The 26,087-nt window shown below is 43.1% G+C and overlaps 1 protein-coding gene across 1 annotated transcript; it reads right to left on the reverse strand.

Annotated features, from left to right (window-relative positions):
* Positions 1-197: 197 nt before the first annotated feature.
* Positions 198-17,747, reverse strand: SHLD2 (shieldin complex subunit 2). The gene is made up of 8 exons (XM_015823562.2): positions 15,891-17,747; positions 15,109-15,216; positions 13,288-13,482; positions 11,388-11,522; positions 8,708-8,914; positions 6,853-7,087; positions 2,393-2,508; positions 198-557 (listed from the first exon to the last, which is right to left on the reverse strand). Exons 1-8 carry the CDS (start codon positions 17,509-17,511, stop codon positions 385-387), a joined length of 2,790 nt encoding a protein of 929 aa, XP_015679048.1. The 5' UTR covers positions 17,512-17,747; the 3' UTR covers positions 198-384.
* Positions 17,748-26,087: the final 8,340 nt, after the last annotated feature.

The raw sequence follows: 26,087 nt of genomic DNA on the forward strand, positions 1-26,087 counted from the left end.
GATAAGCTGGCACGGTGACAGGAAGGCGAAAATTTGGGGCTGACCCCCCCCCCCAAAAAAAGGGTGCGGCAAGGAAAAAATGTTTTATTTTTTTTAGGCGACACATTTAAAAAAAAGTTGGCAGGGAAGAGTTTCCAGATGTCTTTAGCTCTCTTTCGGGAAATTCCTGAAAGACTAACAAAACAAAACATCAGTCAGCTTTTGAGTAGCTTTTTAATAACGGTCTGAAGAAATCATTGTTCTTAAGACGCATTCGTAAAAATAACACGCATTCATTTCCAAGACAAAACAAACAAACAAACTTGTCCACTCGCCCCATTTTACGCCTTTGTGTGGTCGTGAACTTGAGTGAGGAACCTCATTAGAAAGGGATCAAGGTGGAATTCAGAGATCAAGGTGGAATTCCAGCAGCCGGAAGTCCTTCTCCAGAGGGAAACTGTTTTCATCCAGGACAAAATGGCTCTTGATGGTTAGAAGGTAGGACGCCTTGGAATCCGTGAGCAGAGAGTGGCAAAGATCGGCCACCAGCATCCCGTAGGTGGCATCTGAGGAAGCTTCTGCAACAGAAGAAGAAGAAGAAGGACTTCACCATCCTTCCCATCGGAGGCTCCAGAGAAATTTTATTTTCCCTGGCTAGGCCAGAGGTCTCCAACCTTTTCGGGCTCGTGGCCCGGAGGGAAGGAGAACAAGTTTGCAAATTGCGTGCAAACGGGACCGGACACACTGGTGCGGCGCTAGCGGACCCCATTTGCACATGTGCAAATGGGCCACGCAGCCCACGGGCGCTAGCGGCCCGTTTGCGCCTGCACACAGGTGCAAATGGGCCCACGGGTGCTAGCGTGACTGGGGGGGAGTGTACACGCATGAGCTTATGTGCCAGTCAGCCGTTTCCGCGGCCTGCTAGCCAAGAGGCCGCGGCCTGTAGATTGGGGAGCCCTGGGCTAGGCTGTGGGATGAAAGCGCAAGACATGTGGGGAGCCTGTTCTGATTTTGAGGGAATTTATGGCATGTGAACAGATCGCCACCCCTATTCCGAGTTCAGAAATCCATTCTGCCAGGGGTAATCCAGGCTCACCCTGAGCCATGGACCCCGAGTTCCTCGTGTCTGCTGAGAAAATGCCTGTGGGATTTTTGAGTGATTCCTATACAGGTAATCCTCAACTTACGACCACCGTTGAATCCAACCAACCCAGTCTTCCTGAGGCAGGGATCCTGTAAGGTCTTTTGCACAAGAGCTCCCATCATCCTGAGTTGCAAGGCACAGCTGGAGGGCAGCAGGCTAGGTTGAGTCCCGTCCTGATCTTTGAGATGGAAGGTGACCTGATGACAGAGGCCAAGGAAGGTTTGCTACTGTGGGCTCTTTGGCGCTCTCTGAGCTTGGTGGGTTTTCTTGCAGACGTTTCATTACCAAAGTAGGTAACCTCATCAGGGCTAGAAGGGAGTGGGGTTTGAGGGGAGGAAGGGAAGAGGAGGAGGAGGAGGGGGAGGAGGACGACTGTGGATCCTTGCTGTTCTCTGAGCTTGGTTATTTTCTTGCAGACGTTTCATTACCAAAGTAGGTAACCTCATCAGGGCTAGAAGGGAGTGGGGTTTGCAGGGAGGAGGAGGAGGAGGAGGAGGAGGAGGAGGACGACGACGACGACGACGACTGTGGGGTCCTTGGTGGTCTCTGAGCTTGGTTATTTTCTTGCAGACATTTCATCACCAGAGTAGGTAACATCATCAGTGCTAGAGGGAGTGGGGTTTGAGGGAAGGAAGGAAGGAAGGAAGAGAAGGATCTGAGCTGGGTTGCTTTCTTGCAGACGTTTCATTACCAAACTAGGTAACATCATCAGTGCCAAAAGGGAGTGGGGTTTGCAGGGAGGAGGAGGAGGAGGACTGTGGGGTCCTTGGTGGTCTCTGAGCTTGGTTATTTTCTTGCAGACATTTCATCACCAGAGTAGGTAACATCATCAGTGCTAGAAGGGAGTGTAGTTTGAAGGGAGGAAGGGAAGAGGAGGAGGAGGAGGAGGAGGAGGAGGAGGAGGTGGTGGTGGTGGTGGTGGTGGAGGAGGAGGAGGAGGAGGAGGAGGAGAAGGACTGTGGATCCTTGGTGCTCTCTGAGCTTGGTTGTTTTCTTGCAGACATTTCATCAACAGAGTAGGTAACATCATCAGTGCTAGAAGGGTGTTGGGTTTGAGGGGAGGAAGGAAGGAAGAGGAGAAGGATCTGAGCTGGGTTGCTTTCTTGCAGACGTTTCATTACCATAATAGGTAATATCATCAGTGCTAGAAGGGAGTGAGGTTTGCTCTCTGCTTATGGAATTATTATCCTTTGCTTCGTGAACTTGAAATCAAGGGATTGCAGACCAAAAACCTCTCCAGGGCTACGCCACCGATTCCCAAGGTATTACCTACGGTCTTCTTCAGCCATTCTGCGGGAATGTTAAGGAATATTTTCTCCATCAATTCGGATCCCACCTGAACAGAGATTTCATAATCCCCGTCCTCCACGGTCATCACGGCAGGTCTAAAAGGAGGAGATGGGGGAAGGAAAAAAAATAGCAGCATTTCAGTTTTAATGTTTGATGTTCCCTGCTACAAGATACTTAAGGATGCCCTCGTCTATAACTACGTATTACTCATTTATATAATAATAATAATAATAATAATAATAATAATAATAATAATAATAATAATAATAATAATAATAATAATCAATCAATCATCATCATCATCATGAAGTTGGAAGGGACCTTGGAGGTCATCTAGTCCAACCCCCTGCCCAAACAGGAAACCTTATACCATTTCAGACAGATGGCTGTCCAGTCTCTTCTTAAAAACTTCCAGTGTTGGAGCATTCACCGCTTCTGGAGGCAGGTTGTTCCACTGGTTAATTGTTCTCACTGTCAGGAAGTTTCTCCTTAGTTCTAGGTTGCTTCTCTCCTTGATGAGTTTCCACCCATTGCTTCTTGTCCTGCCTTCAGGCGCTTTGGAAAATAGCTTGACTCCCTCTTCTTTGGGGCAGCCCCTGAGATACTGGAAGACTGCTATCATGTCCCCCCTCGTCCTTCTCTTCATTTAACTAGACATTTCTAATTCCAGCAACCGTTCCTTATATATTGCTGGCTCATATTTAAGTGATTGTCCACCAGGACTCTGAGATCCCTCTCACAGTTACTACTATTGAGCAAGGTACCCCCTATACTATGCCTGTGTATTTGGTTTTTCTTGCCTAAATGTAGAACCTTACTTACCTGCCTTCAGGTGCTTTGGAGACTAGCTTGACTCCCTCTTCTTTGGGGCAGGCCCCGAGATACTGGAAGACTGCTATCATGTCCCCCTCTGGTCATTAAGTCACTTTTTTCCTGTGCGTTTGTCACTTTGAATGGTTACTGAAGGAGCTGTTGTGAGTCAAGGCCTAACTGTACCTGTTTCTAAATTAAATAGGTAGCAAGGTGAGCGATCGCGGCTATTACTCAATGTGGAAAGATATCCTGGCCGCTACACGCCTCCCCCCATGCCTGCTTAACTCTTGGCCCTCCTTAACTCAAGGACATTTTTTCCCCCTACTTTGAAGTCCAGAGTGGCACCTAACCACAAGTGGGTCTCTGTGTGCAAGCAATTACGGTGAGCAGAAGGACGCTGCCCGCCGAGCTGGCCTTCCAGTCTCCCACCAACACTTCTTATAATCAGCGACAATTAAGTGGCAATTTCAAAGCCAAAGAAGCCAACTTGCTCGGTTTCACATCGAGCTGAATTATTGATACATCAGAACAGGGGCCAATTACAGCCTTATCAGGAGCCGATAAGGCTGTTGGGAACAATCTCACCAACCTTCAGAGTCTTTGTAAAGTCCAAAGCGCCGTAGCGCACACCAAGGGCAGAAACCTGCCGGGCGAACGTTATTAACAATAATAATTATCCACCTTGTTGCGTTATCCGCCAACAACCGCGGTGCTGTTTGACTCACTGCTGCCTGCCTGCAAAACGGGGATAGTGAGTGAAAAAAAAACCACACACAAAATCCAAACTCAGTTTGGTGCAGTGGACTCCCAAATACAGCCTGCAGCTCAACTCACAACCTGTCATTTGGCGATTGTTCAAAGTCGCAACGGCACTGGGAAAAAAAAAATGACTTAGGAGTATTTTTCACATTGATGATCATCCCCAGAGTCACGTGGTCAAAATGTTGGGGACAGTTATGGTCGTACATTGAGGAAGTACCTGCATCTGACTTTTGGCAACCCTGAAGAAGCAGGGGAGTTTAAGAGAAAGATCCTCAGCTCAAAATCACATGGACCAAACGGCCGGGATTAGAAATATTCCCCAAGTAGCATACTCAAAACAGCATCGGTATTATTTTTCTGAAGGGGAATAAAAGCAGAGAGGATGGCCCTAAGCTACCTTAATACCACTTTATAATGCCTTGGTAAGGCCTCAGTTGGAATACTGCATCCAGTGTTGGTCACCACGATGTAAAGGAGATGTTGAGACTCTAGAAAGAGTACAGAGAAGAGCAACAAAGATGATTAGGGGACTGGAGGCTAAAACATATAAGGAACGGTTGCTGGAATTGGGTATGTCTAGTTTAACGAAGAGAAGGACGAGGGGGGACATGATAGCAGGGTTCCAGTATCTCAGGGGCTGCCACAAAGAAAAGGGAGTCAAGCTATTCTCCAAAGCGCCTGAAGGCAGGACAAGAAGCAACGGATGGAAACTGACCAAGGAGAGAAGCAACTTGGAACTAAGGAGAAACTTCCTGACAGTTAGAACAATTAACCAGTGGAACAACCTGCCTCCAGAAGCGGTGAATGCTCCAACACTGGAGGTTTTTAAGAAGAGACTGGACAGCCATTTGTCTGAAATGGTATAGATGACCTCTAAGGTCCCTTCCAACATTATTATTATTATTGTTGTTGTTGTTGTTGTTATTATTATTATTACTATTATTATTATTATTACCTGCTCAAGCTACTCAACTGAATCTAAAACCCACAAATAAATGAAGTATTTTGAAGCAGAAATCCAAGGGGTGGACAGGGGGGGTTCTAAATGTAATTGAGTGTTTCTGTTTTTCAGACATCCAGACCTATCCTCTCAAATGGACAGGTGAGGATCCTGACACAGTTACATGAGGAAGCCAAAGCAAAAATTTTCGGATCAGAATAAGGGGAGGGCGTCTTGTTTTTTAGAGCAAGACCACAAACGGATTCCTCGAATTCCTATTATCGTTTTTTTTTTATGAAAGTCAGATGTAACTGGAAGAAAGTCTCTTCTCTCCATAAATTGTTCTTTACTGCCCTCTGGTGTCAGCCCACTAGAAGTGCCTCTTCTTAACAGACTAAAAAGAGTTAGCTAGCTAGACAACTGCCTCCTGACCCTCTGAAAAACTGGATGTAATCTCTGGTTTTTCAAAAAGCAGCTGTTTCAACTTTTTGAAAAGTCTCCATTTCAGGCTGGCCTCTTGAGATACTGGCACGTGTTCTTCTGACGCTGAGACATGCAAAGAAAAACCTCAATGTACAGTAGTGGCCAAAATTGTGGAAACCTTTTGGGAAAAGTGTACAGTAGAAATGCCACCTTTGGTTAAGTTTCCACCCATTTTTCTTCTGATTTCTTTATAACTGTAGCCTTGTTCACTTAATAATACTGTTTTACATCGCTTTCTGGGCGACCAGTCAACTCTTTGCACCATGACTTTAATTCTATTACGTTTTACAAGCTCACTCAATGAAAGAACACCAAAAAACCCAACCAACTTGATAATGGTCACATAACACACTGACCAATGTCCTCCTCTCAGCTTCAATACATGACATCAATCACTGAATCTTACTGTGATCTGATTGGCTCATGGCCAAAACAAGATGTCACCGGATTGGCTCTCTAAACACTCACGCTTATTGGCTACAATCAGAGGAAGGAAAGCTACCTGAGATCAACCTAAGCAAGTTGTGCTTCCTTTTTCTGGTTATTTGGCTATAGCTTTTCGTAGGATACAGTACAGATAATTGAAAAAACTATGTTGCATTACATTCTTGATTAAGTTATCTTTCCATTGATATATAATTTTATGGTACTACTCCCCCCCCCAAAAGTGGTGTTATTAGCTATCAAACCTCAAAAATACACTTTTCCCAAAAGGTTTCCACAATTTTGGCCACTACTGTATAATATCCAAAGGTTTTGCTTGAACAATAACTAGGTGTCCCACAAAGAGTTCCAGAATGTAACCTTAAATCTTTTTAATTTCAGGACCCAGAAGTGTGCAAGTGAAAGTTATAGGTCCTAAATAGGATATTTGCAAGCTAGCTAGGCGGGATCAAGTCTGCCCTTCAGCTGGCTTCCCAGTTTTTGAGTGTTTTTGGGGGAGGATGGAAGGAGAAAAATATTGGGGGGGAGGAATCAACTTTGAAAGGTGTCGCTCTGCTATTAGCTCCTCACACGAATCTTTCTTCCCCAATCTCCAAGAGAGGTGAAAAGAGCACATCCATTTGCTAACTGCGCGCTAGGATTTCAACGACTCATAAAACCTACGTGATTTACAGATCGGTTAAATTTATTTGCCGCCTACCTCGCCGCGGAGCTACGCCGGTCGGCTTGCAACAGTAAAAAAAACGAGAGAAATGAAAAGAAGACGAAACGTTAAGAGTAGCAAAAAGTCACGGAACAACAGAATAGCCTTCAAATCGCTCGGTCCATTCAGATAGCGAACGTAATTTACTCAAGTCTTCAAGGCAGGGCTATTTTTTGCTAGACTTCCTTTAAATCATATGCGACGCAGCTACAGAGCACGTTTGAAATGTTAAACAGGAAGCTGCCGGCAACTTTAGTTCTTTGTCTTCTGCTTTTTTTTTTCTTTTTTGCTTACCTGTAGAAGATTTTGACTTTGTTCAAAGGTAAGCAAGTAGGGCACTGTTGGTAGATGGCGTTGTCGTCTGTCTGTAGTTCACAGCCGCATTTTGCGCACCCCTTGTAGGTGACCAGAGGAAGAGAAGCGAATATGTGCTCCAGGGAACTACCAGCGTGAAAGACCAGCTGTCCGTAGGACAAGGAAGCATCCGTGAAGCTCAGCTTTGAAACGCAGCCCTTGACTTCGATTATTCCTAGGAAAGCCGCAAGAACGAAATGTCTGTTTATAGAATACATTTTTCTGGTTTAAATAAGGAGGAGAAAGCTTATAACTATCTCCAGACCCATTATGTAAAAGGGAGGGGAATTTATTAGGGTTTTTTTAATTTTTGTTTTCAGCATCCAGCCCAGAATGGTTTTTTTTTTTTTTTTATAATGTTTAATGTTGGATGTTTGGGTCATTTTTTTTTTGATACACACTGCTGTTGTTGTTACTGTTGGATGTATGTTTTTTTTCTGTTTTGCATTTTGCTCCCATTGACAAGTAAATTGCATAGGAAGTCCTCGGGTTAAGGCCGTAATGGAGCCTGCCCACGAGTCGTAAAAGGGGACAGTCATGTGACCCAAACCTGATTCTGCAACCTATTTGGTGGCAGTCGTAAAATGAACGCGGCAGCCGTTAAGGCAAACAAAAAAGTGCAGCTTGGCTGCAAGCCAGAGGTTAGTGGCTAATTTTCAGCAAAAGCCTCGTAAAATGCAACCAGGTGATTGTGCCAATGCCCTGATGCCGAGGGTTCAAATTGCACTTATATGAGACTGCACGTGTGTGTGAGTGTGTGAGGGTGACCACTAGAAATTCAGATCGGGTGGTAAGTCGCCAAGCCACCTGTCGTAAGTCAAGGACTACTTGTAACTAAAATGAATGTTATCTGCATTGATGTGATTTGTAGCACAGTGAAGTTTAAGATCAATGGTAGCTGCTTGTCCGTACAGACTCAAAGGAAAACCATGTGGGACTTATGCTCATGTGTTAATACCACTTTACAATGCCTTGGTAAGGCCACACTTGGAATACGGCATCCAGTTTTGGTCACGATGTAAAAAAGATGTTGAGACTCTGGAAAGAGTACAGAGAAGAGCAACAAAGATGATTAGGGGACTGGAGGCTAAAACATATAAGGAACGGTTGCTGGAATTGGGTATGTCTAGTTTAGCGGACGAGGGGGGACATGACAGCAGTCTTCCAATATCTCAGGGGCTGCCCCAAAGAAGAGGGAGTCAAGCTATTCTCCAAAGCGCCTGAAGGCAGGACAAGAAGCAACAGATGGAAACTAACTAAAAAGAGAAGCAACCTGGAACTAAGGAGAAATTTCCTGACAGTTAGAACAATTAACCAGGGGAACAACCTGCCCCTAGAAGTGGTGAATGCTCCAACACTGGAAGCTTTTAAGAAGAGACTGGACAGCCATTTGTCTGAAATGGTATAGGGTTTCCTGCCTGAGCAGGGGGTCGGACTAGACGGCCTCCAAGGTCCCTTCCAACTTTATTATTATTATTATTATTATTGTTGGTGTTGGTGGTGTTATTATTATTATTTAAGAGCTAATTCTTGATTATATCCTTGCTGTGTCAAGTCAGAGCACAGAGGATGATGTTCTTGAGGACCCATCCCATCCGTGCAGTTCTCTGTCAGTTATGAACTTTCCCAAAGAGTTCTGAGCCTGCTTTTGAGAGGCGATGTTCTTTGGAAGTGAAAAAGAGACAAACTCATCATGTATCTGATCACACGTAGCCCGTGTAACGTATTGAAGTATTCAAGAGTTTATATTAAGACACAGGGTGTCTTCACTCTGAAGGAGGAACAAGGATCTCACCAGAACTTTTTTCCTCCAGATGGGAAGCCAACGTGGTCGTCTTCACCAACTCTCGGACGTCCCTTCCAAACTTGTCTCGGAAGGTCACCGCTCTTTTATCGTCGTCAAAAAGGCACTCTAGGACCGACCAAGGTGTCGTGTGCAATTCCAAGTCACCAGAGACGGGGTGGTGTTTTACAAAGAGATACTTAAATTCCCAAATATGAGCTAGGAAGGAGAAGAGGAAAAAACGTTCGTTATCGCTGAAGCTTTGGACAAAACATTCTACGCTTCTTTCAGAGAAAAAACAATCTATATAAATAAAAATGTAAATGTTTGTTCAAAATCTCAAATCTCTGAAAGTTCTTCACAGATTGCTTTGAAATTTTGACACAACGTTGCATTCGAATACGCATGTGTTTTTATATACCTATATTATATAGATGTCACACCTGTGACAGGTAAAAACATAGCTTTTAAAAAAAAACAGCGCCATCTGTTGGACGTAAAAGCAACACACGCTAACCAGACTGAGCCACAGCAACGCGTGGCCGGGTACAGCTAGTTCAGTGGTTCTCAACCTTTTTAATGCCGCGACCCCAACCGGTCGTAAGTCGAGGACTAAACCGGTCATAAGTCGAGGACTAAACCGGTCGTAAGTCGAGGACTTTCCCTGCCCAGGAGCGCCACGCATGCGTGGTTCCGCCCCCTGCGCTGGCCGAGGCGTAGCTGGCAAGTGGCAGAGACGGAGCAGGCCGACCACCAGCTGGCCCAGCCCAAGGGAGGTAAGGCACCCACCGGAAAAGGGGGAAAAAAATGGCAGACAAAAAAACTGGCGGACAAAAAAAAATGGCGGACAGCCTTGCTTGGCGACCCCCGTGAAATGGTCGATCGACCCCAAATGGGGTCCCGACCCACAGGTTGAGAACCACTGAGCTAGTTGATAATAAAGGAGATGTACTGCCTTGTTGTGGCGAAGGGGCTTGCGTAGCTCAATGAAGCTATGAGCTACGCCGTGCAGGGCTACCCAAGACGGACAGGTCATAGAAGAGAGGTTCTGACAAAATATGATCCACTGGAGAAGGAAATGGCAACCCACTCCAGTATCTTTGCCATGAAAACCCCATGGACAGTACCAAAAGGCAAAAAGATATGACGATGGAAGATGAGCCCCTCAAGTCGGAAGGTGTCCAATATGCCACTGGGGAAGAGCAGAGGGCTAGTACTAGTAGCGCCAGAAAGAGCGAAGCGACTGGGCCAAAGCCGAAAGGACGCTCAGTTCTGGATGCATCTGGTGGCGAAAGGAAAGCCCGATGCTGTAAAGATCTTTTCTCCATAGGAACTTGGAATGTAAAAATCCATGAATCAAGGCAAACTGGACGTGGTCAAACAAGAGATGACAAGACTGAACATCGACATCTTAGGAGTCACTGAAGCAGTAGGCGTGAGCTTCAATGGACTCCAGAAGATGGTAGAAGACAGGAAGGCTTGGAGGAACGTGGTCCATGGGGTCGCGATGGGTCGGACACGACTTTGCAACTAAGAACAACAACAGCTTCAAAATCCATTTTTCTCTCTCTGTTCAATTATGACAGTAGGAGACTGCCTGAAAGAGTGGTTTTCTTGGCAAGTTTTTTCAGAAGTGGTTTGTCATTGCCTCCTTCCTAGGTCTGAGAAGAAGTATCTGGCCCAATGGAACCCAAGTGACTTTGTGCTTAAGTAGGACTTGAGCTCACCATTTCCAGTCCGGTGTGCCTTAATCACTGCACCAGTCGGCTCAAAAACTTATCCCATCTTAAAACATTATTTTAAAACAATAGTATACTATTCTACACAACTTGGGGCAATCTCTTTTTGTGCGGAGTAACTAAAGCTGTGGAAGAAGCAGTATGGTGGCTCCCGGTCTCAATTAAGGGCCTAGACCAGGGATCTCCAAACTGGGCAACTTTATGACTTTATGAATTCCTTGTGCTGAGTGGAGAATTCTGGGAGTTGAAGTCCACAAGTCTTAAAGTTGCCAAGTTTGAAGACTCCTGGCCTAGGCCAGGGGTAGGCCACCTTGGCTCTTTTTTTATGACTCGTGGACTTCAACTCCCAGAATTCCTGAGCCAGCCACGCTGAGGGGAAAGGGAGAGGTTTCCAAGCTGAGCCAGGCTGGCTCAGGAATTCTGGGAGTTGAAGTCCCCGAGTCATGAAGAAGCCATAATTCCCTCATGCTGGCTCAGGAATTCTGGGAGTTGAAGTCCCCGAGTCATGAAGGGGCCATAATTCCCTCATGTTGGCTCAGGAATTCTGGGAGTTGAAGTCCACGAGTCATAAAAGAGCCAAGGTTGCTGACCCCTGGTCTAGGCCAATGTATCTCAATCTTGGCTACCTCTTGATATACAGGCATGAACCTAAGAATAATACAGAGTCTGTTGGAGTGGGTGGCCGTGATAAGGTTAATGAAAGAAAAGAACTAAGTAATAAGAACTGAAATAAAATCCCAGCTAGGAGAGTCATTGTTTAGAAATTTGGGAGCGGTTTTAACACGAATGAACTTTTCACCGTCTGGGTGCTCCTGCCTCTTCCTTCCTTTGATCAGTCTGATGGTGAAAAGCTGATTCCTGTTAAAACAGAGGAGGGTTGTCTTGTATTACTTGTTTCTTGCGTGGCCTGCATACCTGAAATTATTTTAAAATGTTGAAGGACTGTTTTTTACCTTTCTTCCTTTGAAGCTGAAGACACTGGGCTGCTGCATCTCCCCAGACGACCAGGGCGTAAGGTTGACCCTTGATTTGTTCCACCGTTAAGACGATTTTTCTTTGTTTTTCTTCTTTAAAACTGTACACCGAGTCTAAGGTTGAAAAACTGGAATAATAAATATGGCTTGCTTCCTTCTGGGTTGATGTCAACTGCCCCTCTTTCCTGGCCAGTCTTGTCGCTGGGAACTTGGTCTGACTAGACCAGGGGTAGGCAATCTTGGCTCTTTCATGACTCGTGGACTTCAACTCCCAGAATTCCTGAGCCAGCCATGCTGAGGGGAAAGGGGGAGTTTCCAAGCTGAGCCATGCTGGCTCAGGAATTGTGGGAGTTGAAGTCCACCAGTCATAAAAGAGCCAAAGTTGCCTACCCCTGGACTATACAGTGCTATCTCGGTACTCAATGTTAATTGGTTCTGGGAGGCACGACGGGTACTAAAAAGTATGAGTGCCAAGTAAACCAGGTGATTTACCATGTGACTCTTTGTCTTGGCAGGGAAAAACTTTCTATCTGTCCTTTTCCCTATGTGAGTGACCTTCCCAGTATGGCTTCTTCCTGCCCACTCTCTATGGCTGTTCCCCTCTTCTTTTTGAAGCAACCGTTTCAGAATGGCCAACTTCCTGTTCGCTCTCTGTGGCCATCCCCCTCTTCCTACGTTAGCAACCGTGGCCAACTTCCTGTCCACCCTCTGTGGTTGTCCCACTTTTCCTATGTCAGTGACCTTCCCAGCATGGCTTCTTCCTGCCTGCTCTCTATGGCTGTTACCCTCTTCCTTTTGCAGCATGCTGGGTACTAAAGAAAGTACGAGTATCAGGACAACATTTTTGCCTCAAAATACGTCGAGTATCAAATTCAATCAGTTTTGAAGCAGCTGAATACCACGGTACCACTGTAATTTTATTCAGAGTACAATAGCATGAAGAACGATTTCAGATTAATAGGTTTGCGGTTCACAACACCCTTCCCTTACACCCAAAGACTTCATATTAAATTTTTTAAAAAATGCTTTGATTACTCCATGTTAAAAAAAAGATTTCTACATGGTATTCGAAGGAATGAGGTTCAAGGCTCTTGACGGTGGTATTTTGGATTTCTTTAATAGGCAGAGGGAAGAGGTAGCTATACTTTATTTAAAATTCATTAATAGGTTCTAGACGCTATGTTTTCAAAACAACCAAATTCCAATGTAAGGATTCTGGTGAATGTTTATAATGAGGTTTTCAGTCTATTTAACTGGTAACTAATACCTTTTCTTTAGGAGTGGCAGAAACTGCATTATTATAAGGCTCTCAATTTAGGATCGAGAAGCAAGAAGATTACTTAAGTTAATATGGCGAGCAAGAGATGAAAAGGTCCAAAAACGATCAATAATTTCATGAAAACAAAATGTCTCTCCTTACGTTATCTAGGAAGTTAATTATTAATATTAATAAAGGCTATCGCTAGTCACAAATTCCTTCCTATCACTAGTATCACTTCAATCCTCAGCAAAGGATGTTGTCAAATCAGATGAACCACTCAAGAATCTAAGCTTGTTTGGCCAAGACGGACACATCAGCTGGTCTCAAATCAACTCCTGACCTTCTTATCAACAAAACTTCAGATGCAGGCTACTCTGCTATTATTCCTCTTCTTCTCCTTGAGGTAGACCTAGAAAGGATATTTGTGTGCTTAACAGGAAGAAGGGATAATCTCCCTCTCAAAGAGCTGGACCCCAGATGCTTGGTTGGTATTTTTCTCAGAGAAGGCATTCAGGAAAAAAAGAAATTACATCACATCTCTAATGCACCTTTCCACCGCCGTGCCACACACCAAATTTGGGGACTTTGAGAAGTTCTAGGATTAGAGACTCCACTCACCCGTCAGCACTGTGACGTTGACGATTCTCAACACTGCATGCACCAAAGTATCCGGTTTCAGCTGATTTAGAAGCACGTGGGGAACCTGGTCCAGACTCTGCCTTTGCCTTGGAGGGACAGTTTGAAGAGGGGCGTGCTTTGCAGAAACGTAGGTCAGCAAATCCTGGAGATGACGACTGTCTACTCTATGTGAGACTTGGAAAATAAAAGAGGTTATAATTGATCTCACCTTTGGCTACAGAAGTTGCCTATTTCTTCCGTGGGCGGTTCTACACCAAATATTACTAGTGTCAATGCTGCTAACATTGGATGTTCTTGCTTTGATAACATATGGAGATGCAGCCTTATTCTTCCTTATGCTTTACTCTTAGAATGAGATGATACTGGCGGAGGAGGAGGAATGTGATGGGAGTTGGTTAGACATAACAATATTGTAATAGTGTGCGAATTCTGGGCTTTCGAAATAAGAGATGATAAGAAATGGCGGGTTGAAGAACTGGAAGGAAAGCCTGCATTTCAAACTAATTGGAGAATGTGATTTATGACTGTAAATTAGAGGAGGGAATTGTGTTTTGATACTATGTGCTCAGGGGAGGGGAATTCAGATTTTGGCTTCAACTATGTTAGTGCCGAAGCTATGCTACTCCAATAAAGATTCTTTAAGGTAAACAATGCCTCGAAGTTCATGGTTCATCTGTCGGAACCATGACAACTAGCAAGTAGAACTTAGCCCTATTTCTCTGATACCATTTTATGAAACAGAGATAACAGATATTATTTTAAGCAGCATGATCAGCAAGGGAATACCATATATTTTCCTGCTTGAGCAGGGGACTGGACTAGAAGGCCTTCAAGGTCCCTTCCAAATCTTGTTATTCTACTATCCTGCTCTGAACTTGATAGAAATGTCAGCTTAGGACTTCCTCTACTGCTGAGTCCTTGAAGAACTAGACTTCAACGTCTTATCCTTTCTGTCCGTCTTTTCTGATCTTTCAGTCTGTAATTTTGATTGTGAAACATCTCATTATTACTGAATTTGAAGGGATCCGAGTACATTGGTCGCGTTCTGGTAGCCCTTTTCAGAAGACCAACCCCCATATCAATTTCCTCAACAGATAGAATACATGTCCTTGATCAACCACTGCCAAGGCTAAGAGGCTGGACTAAGAAAGTGGGATGAACAGCAGGTTAAAAACAGATTTTATTGAGCCCTAGATATTGAGCCATCGTTAACAAATCCAAAGGTTTAAACTGCTTTTAACCTTCAAATATTCCCTTCACGCTACAGGTAGCCCTGGACATATCACCACAATTGTGTCCAAAATGGCTAAGCGAGACAGTTCTTAAGTGAGTTTTCCCCATTTTTAGACCTTTCCTGCCGCAGTTGTGAAGTTAGTGGCACAGTTGTTAAGTGAATCTGGCTTCCCCATTGACTTTGCTTGCCAGGTCACACAAGGGGATCACTAGGACCCTGCAACCGTCATAGATATGAACCGGTTGCCAAGTATCTGAATTTTGATCATGTGACTATGGGGATGCTGCAATGATCATAAAGTGTGAAAAATGGTCGTAAGTCATTTTTTTCAGCGCCGTCGGGACTGCTTGAAGTTCCGACGGTGCTGAAAAAAAATGACCTACGACCATAACGAATATTATAAGCCGAGGACTACCTGTACATCATTTGTTTAATAGACCTGGGAAAAATATATTTCTACTAGAAAACGCTGCGAGAAATTAATGGCTTGATGAACACGGGAGTATAAATTATAGTGACCTATCCTTGAGACAAGATCCCTCTGCATGGCGTTTGTCCAGCCTCACCTTCCTTCCAATCAACAGCTGAACAGCTTCCAAGATTGACCAGCTTGGTGGTAAAGGTTGATTGTAGCGTCATTTCTCCAACCCAACGGTTCTCATGGACGACGACATCTGCGAGGAAAAGAAAAAAGGAGATCAATCAATGGAAAGGGCTTCCCGCTCAGATCAATAGGTTAAAAGAGTCCCAAGCAAACGCCAGCCCAATAATTCATCCGGTCAGTTCGAACGGGCCAATCTTCAGGTGTTAAGTCCGCTGTGGGAATGGAGCTGATAATGGGGTCCGTTCCCATGCTTGTGAAGACGTGGTTGGGTCTTTGCGCCTTCCATTCCGAAACGAGAGATAAGTCAGATGACCGGAGGCACATTCCTTTCTCAACCCAAGGTAACATCAAGGGAGAGACAGTTCAAAGAGTAAGTATGCAGGAGTAGCGGAAAGGATACATTGTAGCGAAAGAAACAAAGAGACGGCCCACAGCGTCTTCCCCCCTCCCCCTTCAGGAGATTGGCAGAACCCGTAGTAATGAATAAAAAAGAAATAGAAATAAAATAAGATTCTCCCCCCAGTAATATATGGGTTCTGACAACGCACTCGCCGTGGTGCCATTTAGTTTTTGGGCGTGTAACTCATTTTGTTCCCCATTGTCCGTCCAGTTCTCGGAATATTTTTATTTGGTACTTGTCCATGGGGGTCGCAATGGGTCGGACACGACTTTGCAACTAACAACAACAAAGCCTATTTAAATAGCCCTCTTACAGATGGAAACGTAACTGTTGTATGGACTCACCTGTGCACAGTACGATGTCTCCAGGAAAGACCGTAAGTGATAAAAAGGCAGCTGCTCTCCACAACGCAACCTTCTGTCGCACTTCTGATTGATCAGCAACCACAATTGTGGCTAAAGGGACTTTGGAGGATGAATTACTTCCTGTCTTGATCTCTTTGATATGACAAGGATGTAGCACTACAACCAAGACAGAGTACTTCCGGCTTTTCTCAACACAATCCTTAAGCAATGACAGCTGCTTCTGAGCTTTCCCAATTCCTGGGAACCACATTTTTTTGGGTTTTTGAACCAGGCGAACAGGAGAACATGCTAATTTGATTCTTTTGGAGAGCTGCTGATACCCAAAGGTAAAGCGAGAAGTAGTCACCTGATCTTCAGATACTTGAGATCTTTCAGCATGGTGATCTTCTGGAGAACGTAGCGGTCTTTTCTGTTGGGGTTTAAGGTCTTGTCCTTCCTTATTAAGAGGTGAAGATAGAGGACAACTTCCTTTGACATCTGAGGGATCTTGACTGGAGTTATCTGAATCAAAGAGTTCAATGGAACAATCAGAGATGGCTTCACAGTTTACGTCAACTTTCTTAGCAGCCGTATCACCATCTTCATTTAATTGAACTAGAGGTTCTCCATCTGTTCCGTCTTCCCTATAAGGGAGGCCCAATTCTACTCCTTCCCCTGCTATAGCTTTATTTTGCATTTCATTCTGTTCTACAGCATACTGTCCTGAACAGAGAGCAACTTGGCTTAAAGTCAGAACACTGAGGAATTCATTGTCTGTTGATATGTCAAGATTTGAAGGTGCATCTAGCAGGCTTCCAGGTTTTGATTCATCGGCTTTTTGTGAACATCTTTTCAGATACTGCTTTACGAATAGATTTTCACCCTGAGGTTCATCTAGCAGGCTTCCAGGTTTTGATTCATCGGCTTTTTGTGAACATCTTTTCAGATACTGCTTTAGGAATAGATTTTCACCCTGAGGTTCATCTAGCAAGCTTCCAGGTTTTGATTCATCGGCTTTTTGTGAACATCTTTTCAGATACTGCTTTAGGAATAGATTTTCACCTTGAGGTTCACACTGAAGACCAGGTGGATTATGATTATCTACCACACATTTTTTTAAGTCCTTCACCTCAAACACCGAGGGAGAAGTATCAAGATGGTTACATATCATGTAACTAGCACTTCCTTCGATAGAATCCTTTTTGCTTTGTTGAGACACATGATGCTTTTTCTGGTTCCCTCTGCTAATATCACAACCGGCAGAACAACCAGGGTCAGGTGACTCACACAGGGCCTTCTTTTTATTGCCGAAGGATTTGACACATCCAACAGATGTTGCGCAATCGGTCATAAAAGCATCAGCTGAGCCACCTCTTTCCCCAAAGTTTACTGGGAAGTGATCTTTGGAATTGACAGCCAAAACGGTATCATCTGCGGTCTCATGGCCAAGAGACCTGAAGTCTGTGCTACAAAGGTTAAAAGTGTTATTGGTAAATGAAAGGTGTAATTCTCTCCATGGCTTCTCATTAGCCAAAGAACCATCCTCTTCTTTAGCGTTCCTTGGAGCACTTGAAAGAAGGGGTGCACCAAAGAACATGTGAATTTGAGGCTTTCTGGACATTTTGCTTTCCTTGCGGGTTTTTGATTATGGGGAAAATGTGTCGTGTGATGTACACAAATACTTCATTTTATAAATAGTGCCTAAAACATAATCTTTACTCATTCGTAGCTTTTCAAACAATTCATTCAAGGGTTGTGGTGCTAATCTGTCATAAAATATTCAAGGAACCCATTCCATCCATGGAGTTTTGGGAAACGCGCAATCTTAAATGTTCATAAAAATATTCAAAATCAATTTCATCAATGGATTAAAAACACTGAATTTATACTCCTCTTGGAGTTCACATTCTCTGTATTTAAAAATTAATTTTATGTTATACTGTACATTTAAAAAATCTCAAGAGCTCAAGAGAGTTCAACGGTCATTCTACCTTTTTATCCAATTTACTGTCAAAAGCTCCTCCTAAAACATTGACTTCTATCGGTATAGACCAAGAAAAAGGTGACATTTTTCAAAAGTATACACAATGATACACCGAAACTTTGTTGTTTTTAAAAATGGCAAAATATTCAGTATTGTTCAATACCGTGACAGGAAAAAGTCAGAGATGAAAATTCCCAAATTAGATTTCTCTGTTGAAATGAGATAGACCATTTTTCACCATGCTGGAATCTTCAAGCTTTGCGTTGTGTTACAAAGTGCCAAAAGTTGATTTATTTTTTTTTGCATCAGCAATTTTGGAATATTATGGCAAAATATACTTTGGTAGAGCTTGGAAGTCGGGAATCCAACGTCTCTGGTAGAAATCTCAGAGGTCTGTTCTGTTGCAAAGAACTGGAAAACATACAAAAAGCCCGTTAAGCATTTTAATAACAATTAAAATTGCTTTCTAAAGTAGTTCAGTAGCGTACAATAATCTCTTTCCCAATATGGGCAAAAATGTTGAATGTTGATGCTTATCTGACCATTAGAGGTCACCACGTCCTCAGAAACCTCCATGAGATGTGCATGCATATATTTTTTTTAACTTAATCCAGTTGCAGAAAATTACAGCATCACCCAATTGTACTGAAGAATTTGATCGGAAAGCACCAAGATATCAATTCTCCTAAGGTAATTTAAATCATCATCATCATTTCAAGCAAAATTTCCTGAACTTTTGGCCATTGGAAAGACATTTTTTTAAAATTCTGCTTTGGTAAACAGCTTTTATAAAATATAAAAAGGAAATAATGGGGGGGGGAGGAATTTCCAGAAATAACGGTACTTTATATTCACACTACACAATGGCATGCAAATTAAAAAAAAATAGAAAGAAGAAGAAAAAATATTATTATTATTAGCCCCAAATAAATACGAGATAGGAGACTTAGAAACTGGGGTCATTTAAAATTTGGAAATGATAACGATTAAACGTTAAATTTAAACATCAATGGGAAATTAAAGTTAAGAAAAACTTGCTAGGTTATTGTCTAAAAGATGGAATGTTAAATCAGTTAAGATATGTATAGGCTGAAGATTATTGATGAATACTGGAAAGGTATTTTCTGTTTGACTGATGGAATAAGAACTGGGTTGGTCCAAATATGAGACAGTAGACATTACGGGGGAAAGAGAAGGAATTAGTTTGTTGTAATACTTTTGAGATTTGTATTGATGATATTCAAATGTAATGGAACGACTGTGCTCAGCCGCCACGCTACTTTTCAAATATGTGAATGTAATATTGGAAAATAAATAAAAAATGTAGGGGAAAAAAAAATAAAAAAAAATGTTTAAGGATTTCCAGCAGGTCTTTCTCAAAACCGCTTTATAGTCATTACATAAACGGAGGCGAAAAAGACGAAGGGAGCAACATTGGGAATTTTCCTTGTGTTGTTTGCGCGGGAAAATGTCAGATTCAGCTTACGTTACTTCTGTAACCATTTAAGCTTCAGTAAAGTATACGCTTGGCAAAAACAAACGGCCAGAAGTCTTTCTTTGCTAGATGACTGAATGGGACGATTGAAAAAAAATGACCTTTGGGACAAACATAACCTGGATGATTGAGAATCTCCATAGACATTGATACCTAGAATATTTGATTACTATATAGAAAGAGCAGTAATCAGCTAGAAGAGGTAACAACAGAAGGTGACTTATAGAAACCTACAGGTCCCAACGAAGACCATGTGGTGGCAACACTGATCAGTTACAAGCAATAATAATAATAATAATAATAATAATAATAATAATAATAATAATAATAATAATAATAATACCTGTAAGCAAGAACTGGTGAGATCATAAAATAGAGAAAGTCATAGAAAATGATAAAATTAAACTGCTCTGCGACTTCAGAATTCAAACAGACAAGCACCTGAAACCTAAAACCCCGGATTTAACAATTGTCGATAAGAAAGACAAAAAAGTCTGGATAGTGGACGTGGCAGGGCCTGGAGACAGCAGAATAGAGAAGAAAGAACTGGAGAAGATAACAAAATACAAAGACCTACAAATAGAAATAGAAAGACTGTGGCAAAAGCAAGCAAAGGTAGTACCAATAGTAATAGGCGCCTTGGGTGCAATCCCAAAACTGGAGCACCACTTGAACACTATTGGCATTGACAAATTCGCTATTAGTCAATTGCAAAAGGCGGCCTTACTAGGAACTGCTTCCATCCTGTGATGATATCTGTAATACCATCAAACATCCACGTCTGCCTATCCCAGGTCCTTGGGAAGGACTCGATAGGTAGACAAAATGCCAAATCCAGTCTGAACATCTGGCTGACTGTGCGATGATCCATAATAATAATAATAATAATAATAATAATAATAATAATAATAATAATAATAATAATAATAATAATAAAGTTGGAAGGGACCTTGGAGGTCATCTAGTCCAACCCCCTGCTCAGGCAGGAAATCCTATACTATTTCAGACAAATGGCTGTCCAGTCTCTTCTTAAAAACTTCCAGTGTTGGAGCATTCACCGCTTCTGGAGGCAGGTTGTTCCACTGGTTAATTATTCTCACTGTCAGGAAGTTTCTCCTTAGTTCCAGGTTGCTTCTCTCCTTGATTAGTTTTGTCCAAATTTGGACAAAATCCTGAAAACTCTACAACCTCCCTTGCTCCCTATTCTATTGCTTTTTCCACACATTTATTGAGATTATCGTACTATATCCTGCAAATGAAAATAAAGGTAGTAAGGAAGTGGGGAATGGAAAGAAAGGGAAAAGAAAAGTGTAAGAGAACAGGGAAGGGGAAAAAAAAGGTATTGCCTTCCAACCTTTTTCAGCGCATTTCAGTACAAAACCACGACAAACATTTGTAGATTAACAAATCCAAATAAACCAAGGATGGAATTAATACATGAGGATTCAAGGGTTGAGCAAAGAAAAAGTGGGAAACTCTTAAGTTCAATGAGGAACAGTTTTAGCTAACAATTTTAATACTTAAATCTTTAAAACCTGTAGAAGTTAAGTGGGTTTGACTGATTTCAAACGTGTTTGTTCTGTATTATAACTCTGGGAAAATTCCACAAACAGTTGTGTATCGGTAGTAGCCAAGCACAGGTTAAAGGTTATGCTATGTTTAACAAGAGATGTGATGAAATTTTAGGCACTGACCTACTATCAGCAAGATGGAATTTGCTATCTGCCGGGAGAGTTCAAAAGTAAAAGAGGAAGAACAAGAGTAAATATTTCAGGCAAGAAAAAAAAATGAAATTCCATTCCATCCTTGTTCATACATAAATTAGATTTACTAGTAAAAAGGGGATATTTTATTTTAGATCTGGTAAATTTCTAATGTTCTCAAAATTTCAGAATACTCAGTATTTATTTATTTGTTGGAACTGTGGGAAATCTTGAGATTGCAACATGAAACATGGAAGATTACTCGGACACGTATTAAGCAAAAAGGCAGCAGAATGAAAATCGTGGCCTGCCATTTCTGTCAATTTTGTTTTCCTCTGACCTGACCTGCTACTACTTTTAGGTGCTTCCACATTTACGTTACCCTAGACATGGGAAAAAATGTGGGCCGTATATGGGTCTGCACCTACAAGATGGACGCCCTCCTGACTGGTGAAAATCCCCCATTGAACTTATGGAAGTTATTTAACATAGAATAACAAGGTTGGAAAAGTCCTTGGAGGTCTTCTAGTCCAGCCTCCTGTTCAAACAGGGGACCCTATACCATTTCAGACAAATGGCTGTCCAGTCTCTTCTTAAAAACTTCCAGTGTTGGAGCATTCACCGCTTCTGGAGGCAGGTTGTTCCACTGGTTAATTGTTCTCACTGTCAGGAAGTTTCTCCTTAGTTCTAGATTGCTTCTCTCCTTGATTAGTTTCCACCCGTTGCTTCTTGTCCTGCCTTCAGGCGCCTTGGAGAATAGCTTGACTCCCTCTTCTTTGGGGCAGCCCCTGAGATACTGGAACACGTATCATGTCCCCCCTCGTCCTTCTCTTCATTAAACTAAACATACCCAATTCCAGCAACCGTTCCTTATATGTTTTAGCCTCCAGTCCCCTAATCATCTTTGTTGCTCTTCTCTGTACTCTTTCTAGAGTCTCAACATCTTTTTTACATGGTGGTGACCAAAACTGGATGCAGTATTTCAAGTGTGGCCTTACCAAGGCATTGTAAAGTGGTATTAACACTTCTCGTGATCTTGATTCTATCCCTCTGTTAATGCAGCCCAGCACTGTGTTGGTTTTTTTGGCAGCTGCAGCACACGGCTGGCTCATATCTAAGGGATTGTCCACTAGGACTCCGAGATCCCTCTCACAGTTGCTACTATTGTACATTTGGCTTTTCTTGCCTAAATGTAGAACCTTACTTTTTTCACCACTGAATTTATTACCATTATGGTTGATGTATCCTAAGTCATGAACTGAATAAGGCAACTACATGAATTAATTCAACAAATATCTCCCAACCCAGTGCCCAGGGGAGACCAAGCTAAGTCTTGAGAGTCTTCTGAAAGACTCAATCAGGGGGAAGGCTGTTCCATAGGACAGGTATGGGGAAAGAAAAGACGTGTCTTCTGAGAGCTGCCAAAGAATACTTCTTGAGTAACAAAACCCAGCTATGCCCACCTTGCCAAATGCTATCAGACTGCTGCTTTGTGTGAATACTGATTATATTCCAGATAGGTTTTATCTCTGACCCTTGTGAAGAAACAGGATGACCGAGTCACAGGGGCAGCTGTTAGTTCTGGTCTTCTACATGAAGAACATCATCGTTTCAAAATTTTCCATTCCTAGACTTGAGGGGAAGGGATCAAATACAGCTTCTCAGATTTAGCACACGTTTGTCCCAGGACAGACCATCACTAAGCGAAAAACAACTTTGAATAATGAGAGTACCCAAATCACCTCTATGCAGTTCTCAAACTCCATAATGATCAAAATCAGTACTATGGTTTCTGATTATTCTAAGGCAGGGGTCCCCAACCTCCGGTCCGTGGACCAGTACTGGGACGCAGCATGCCAGCACACAAAACCACGCAGCCTCCGGTCCGCGGAAAAACCTCTCCCCATGGAACCGGTCCCTGGTGCCCCAAAGGTTGGGGACCTCTGTTCTAAGTCCCAAAACTAAACTTATCATTAAGCCTACTTCAAACTAAAAAATGAGTTTGAAGTAGGTATAACAATAAGTTTAGTCCTCCAAAGGAAGGTGTGGAACAATTATGCCCCAGCCCTTTCTGCTCTGGCCTCCAGCCTCCCATTCATGTGTGGCCCAAGAGGGCGGCCTCTAACCTGGTTTGATTCCAATGCTTAGGAAGCCTTCATCCTCCAGTGGAGCCGTGATAGCTTTGCTACCGTGAGCCAAGAAGGCCAAGGGTTGAGTGAGCACACTGTAGAACTGGTTAGTTTGCTCAAGTTCTTAAGATAAAAATCAAATCTGGGCCATTGCAGCTGTGAGAGGCCTAAGCTGAGTTTCACCATAGACCAACGACAAAGGATGTCATCCCACCCATTTGGTCAGTCACTTCTATAGACCGCATATGCGTACAGTCCCCCTGGATAAAGAATAGGCTGAAGATCAAAGTAGATATGCAAGTGAGAGCAGCCTTGGAGGCCCGCTTTTCACACAAAGGGTTCACTTAGTGCACAGGACCCACCACCCTTAATTCAAAAGCCCAGTTGCCTTCCTCTTCCTCCTCTCCTCCCCTCTCCCCCCCTTCCGTTTCCTTCTCCACCTTCTATTTTTCTTTCTCTTTTAATTGATAGTTTCGCCTACAGTCCTGGTTTTCCCAGTTGCAATGGCTGTGAAAGTTGGACCCTAAGAAAGGCTGAGCACCAAAGAATGGAGGCCTTTGAACTCTGGTGCTGGAGAAGACTCCTGCGAGTCCCCTGGACTGCAAGGCGATCAAACCGGTCGGTCCTAGAGGAGATCAACCCCGACTGCTCTTTAGAAGGCCAGATCCTGAAGTTGAAACTCAAATACTTTGGCCACCTAATGAGAAGGAAGGACTCAACTGGAGAAGAGCCTAATGCTGGGAAAGATGGAGGGCAAGAGAAGAAGGGGGCAACAGAGAATGAGGTGGCTGGATGGAGTCACTGAAGCAGGAGGCGTGAGCTTCAATGGACTCCAGACGATGGGAGAGGACAGGAAGACCTGGAGGAACGTTGTCCATGTTCATCGGGTCGCGATGGGTCTGACACGACTTCGCAACTACCAACATAGTCCTGGCATCAAGTGGGTGGGTGTGCCTCCCATTAATTCCAATTAAATTGGCCCCTGCTTTACTTTTTAGGTTTAGCTACAGCCAATTAGAGTACTGCTACCCGTTGGGTCAATGTTCATGCATCTCCCTGGTGGCTTAATGGCCATCAGCTGAAATTCTAACTTACACTTTGATCCTGCAGTACAATTAAAAATAAGAAGTTAATGCTACTGAATGGGGAGATGGGGGGGGGGGAGGATCTGCCACTCACATGTCCTGGCTGGAAGCGAAAAGGCACATTCCCATTAGCAGGGTAAATTATTAAACCATTTCTCAATATGTTCCCCATAGGGGCGGCCAATAGAGCCTCACCTCTTTATCTGTAAAGTGGTCAGAGTCTTATAGATGGGTCAATGATCTATTAAAATCCAACTAGTTGCATCAGCAGCTTTTGAGTTTTGCTAGGAACCCCGACCGATTGTCGAAACTGCTCTTACCACACTGTTTGAACACAGAAAAGAAAGGGGGAGAGAGAGAAAAAAAAAAAGGCCTTGCACAAGCATGTTAGTAAGAGGAAGGATTTTTACGTGCAGCCGTTGATGATCTGCTCTTGTTTGGGCCGTACTCTTTAGCCTGTCTTTGTACTAGGGCTGTATGTTGTTTCGAAAATGATGTTGAACGTAAGGTTTAAAGCACGCTGAGACACACGCCGTGGAACGTCTCTTTAAAGCGAGGCAGATCTTCTTTTTTCAGGTTTCCTGAAAAGGGTAAGACTGGTCTGTGCATTCTTCCCATTCCAGAAGGCCTCTTATGGATCCTTTCTGAAGCATACCCAGTCCTCCAGGAGTTACACAGCCAAGTCTTAATGTTGTGGGGGTTCAATACAAGGCATATGCAAAAAAGAGTAGATCAAAAAACAGGAGGCGAAGACAGAGAGACCACATCAAAGACATACTACAACAACATCAATTAACAATGGTTGAGGCTGCAGAAGAACAAGACCCAGAACTTTACTCTGCATCTGTGGAGGAGGAGAAGGAGGAGTAGGAGTAGGAGTAGGAGGAGGAGTTGTTAATGTAATATTTATTTTTCTGCAATTATGATTCCGGATCACTTCTCTGAATGGCCTGGATTACAACTTAGGTTGAACTGTAAACTATATTTTACCAACCATAAGGCTGCGCTCACACATCGTAATTATTCAGAATTACAGAATTCACACTGTAACTTAAGAGCCAGGGATGTTAGTGTTATTGCCAGCTGGTGTTGCTATACAGGAAGAGTGGAATTAGGTTTGAAATGGGCAGGTTACCACAAGCCACTGTAAAATCTGCAGCTATCTTGAGATCAAGCTAATCGTTATTTCTTCGAACAACGGATAAGGATAGGCATCAAACTAGATAACTTTGCTCTTAAGCGCATGTGTGCTGAACACCTGGGTGCCATGAAAATAATAATGAAGACATGGGTCACCTTGGCTATCAAGGGGGCAGGTGTAGCTAAGACACAGCTAGGATATTCCAGTTTCTGACTGAAAAAATGATCAAGGGGCAGATTTTATAGGCCAGCAAGCGATTTAACGAGATGTTCTAGGTTTTCAACAGCGTGCAATTCACATAGCCTACATTTCATAGGCAAAAGTACAAAGTGCATTTTTAAAATTAAGCCTGCATTGCAACGGCATCATTATTCAAGTTTAATTTTCAGTTTGGTACTGCATAAAAATAGCTACAAAAGGGAATTAACATAAGCAGCTGGTAATCCTTAGGGTGTTGTTGTTAGTTGCGAAGTCGTGTCTGATCCATCGCAACCCCACGGACAACGTTCCTCCAGGCCTTCCTGCCCTCTACCATCTTCTGGAGTCCATTTAGGCTCACGCCTACTGCTTCAGTGACTCCATCCAGCCACCTCATCCTCTGTTGTCCCCTTCTTCTCTTGCCCTCCATCTTTCCCAGCATCAGGCTCTTCTCCAGGGAGT

This window comes from Protobothrops mucrosquamatus, unplaced genomic scaffold, assembly GCF_001527695.2.
Source record: "Protobothrops mucrosquamatus isolate PMUCROS unplaced genomic scaffold, P.Mucros_1.0 scaffold1911, whole genome shotgun sequence".
NCBI classification, from domain to species: Eukaryota; Metazoa; Chordata; class Lepidosauria; order Squamata; family Viperidae; genus Protobothrops; species Protobothrops mucrosquamatus.

Excerpts from the sequence above, each read along its gene's own strand:
- SHLD2 (XM_015823562.2), bottom strand. The coding sequence starts at position 17,511 with ATGTCCAGAAAGCCTCAAATTCACATGTTCTTTGGTGCACCCCTTCTT. Across the intron at positions 13,483-15,108 it reads AGCTGTTGATTGGAAGGAAG|TCTCACATAGAGTAGACAGT; the intron begins GTGAGGCTGGAC and ends TTATTTTCCAAG. Across the intron at positions 8,915-11,387 it reads TCAGCTTCAAAGGAAGAAAG|CTCATATTTGGGAATTTAAG; the intron begins GTAAAAAACAGT and ends TCTCCTTCCTAG.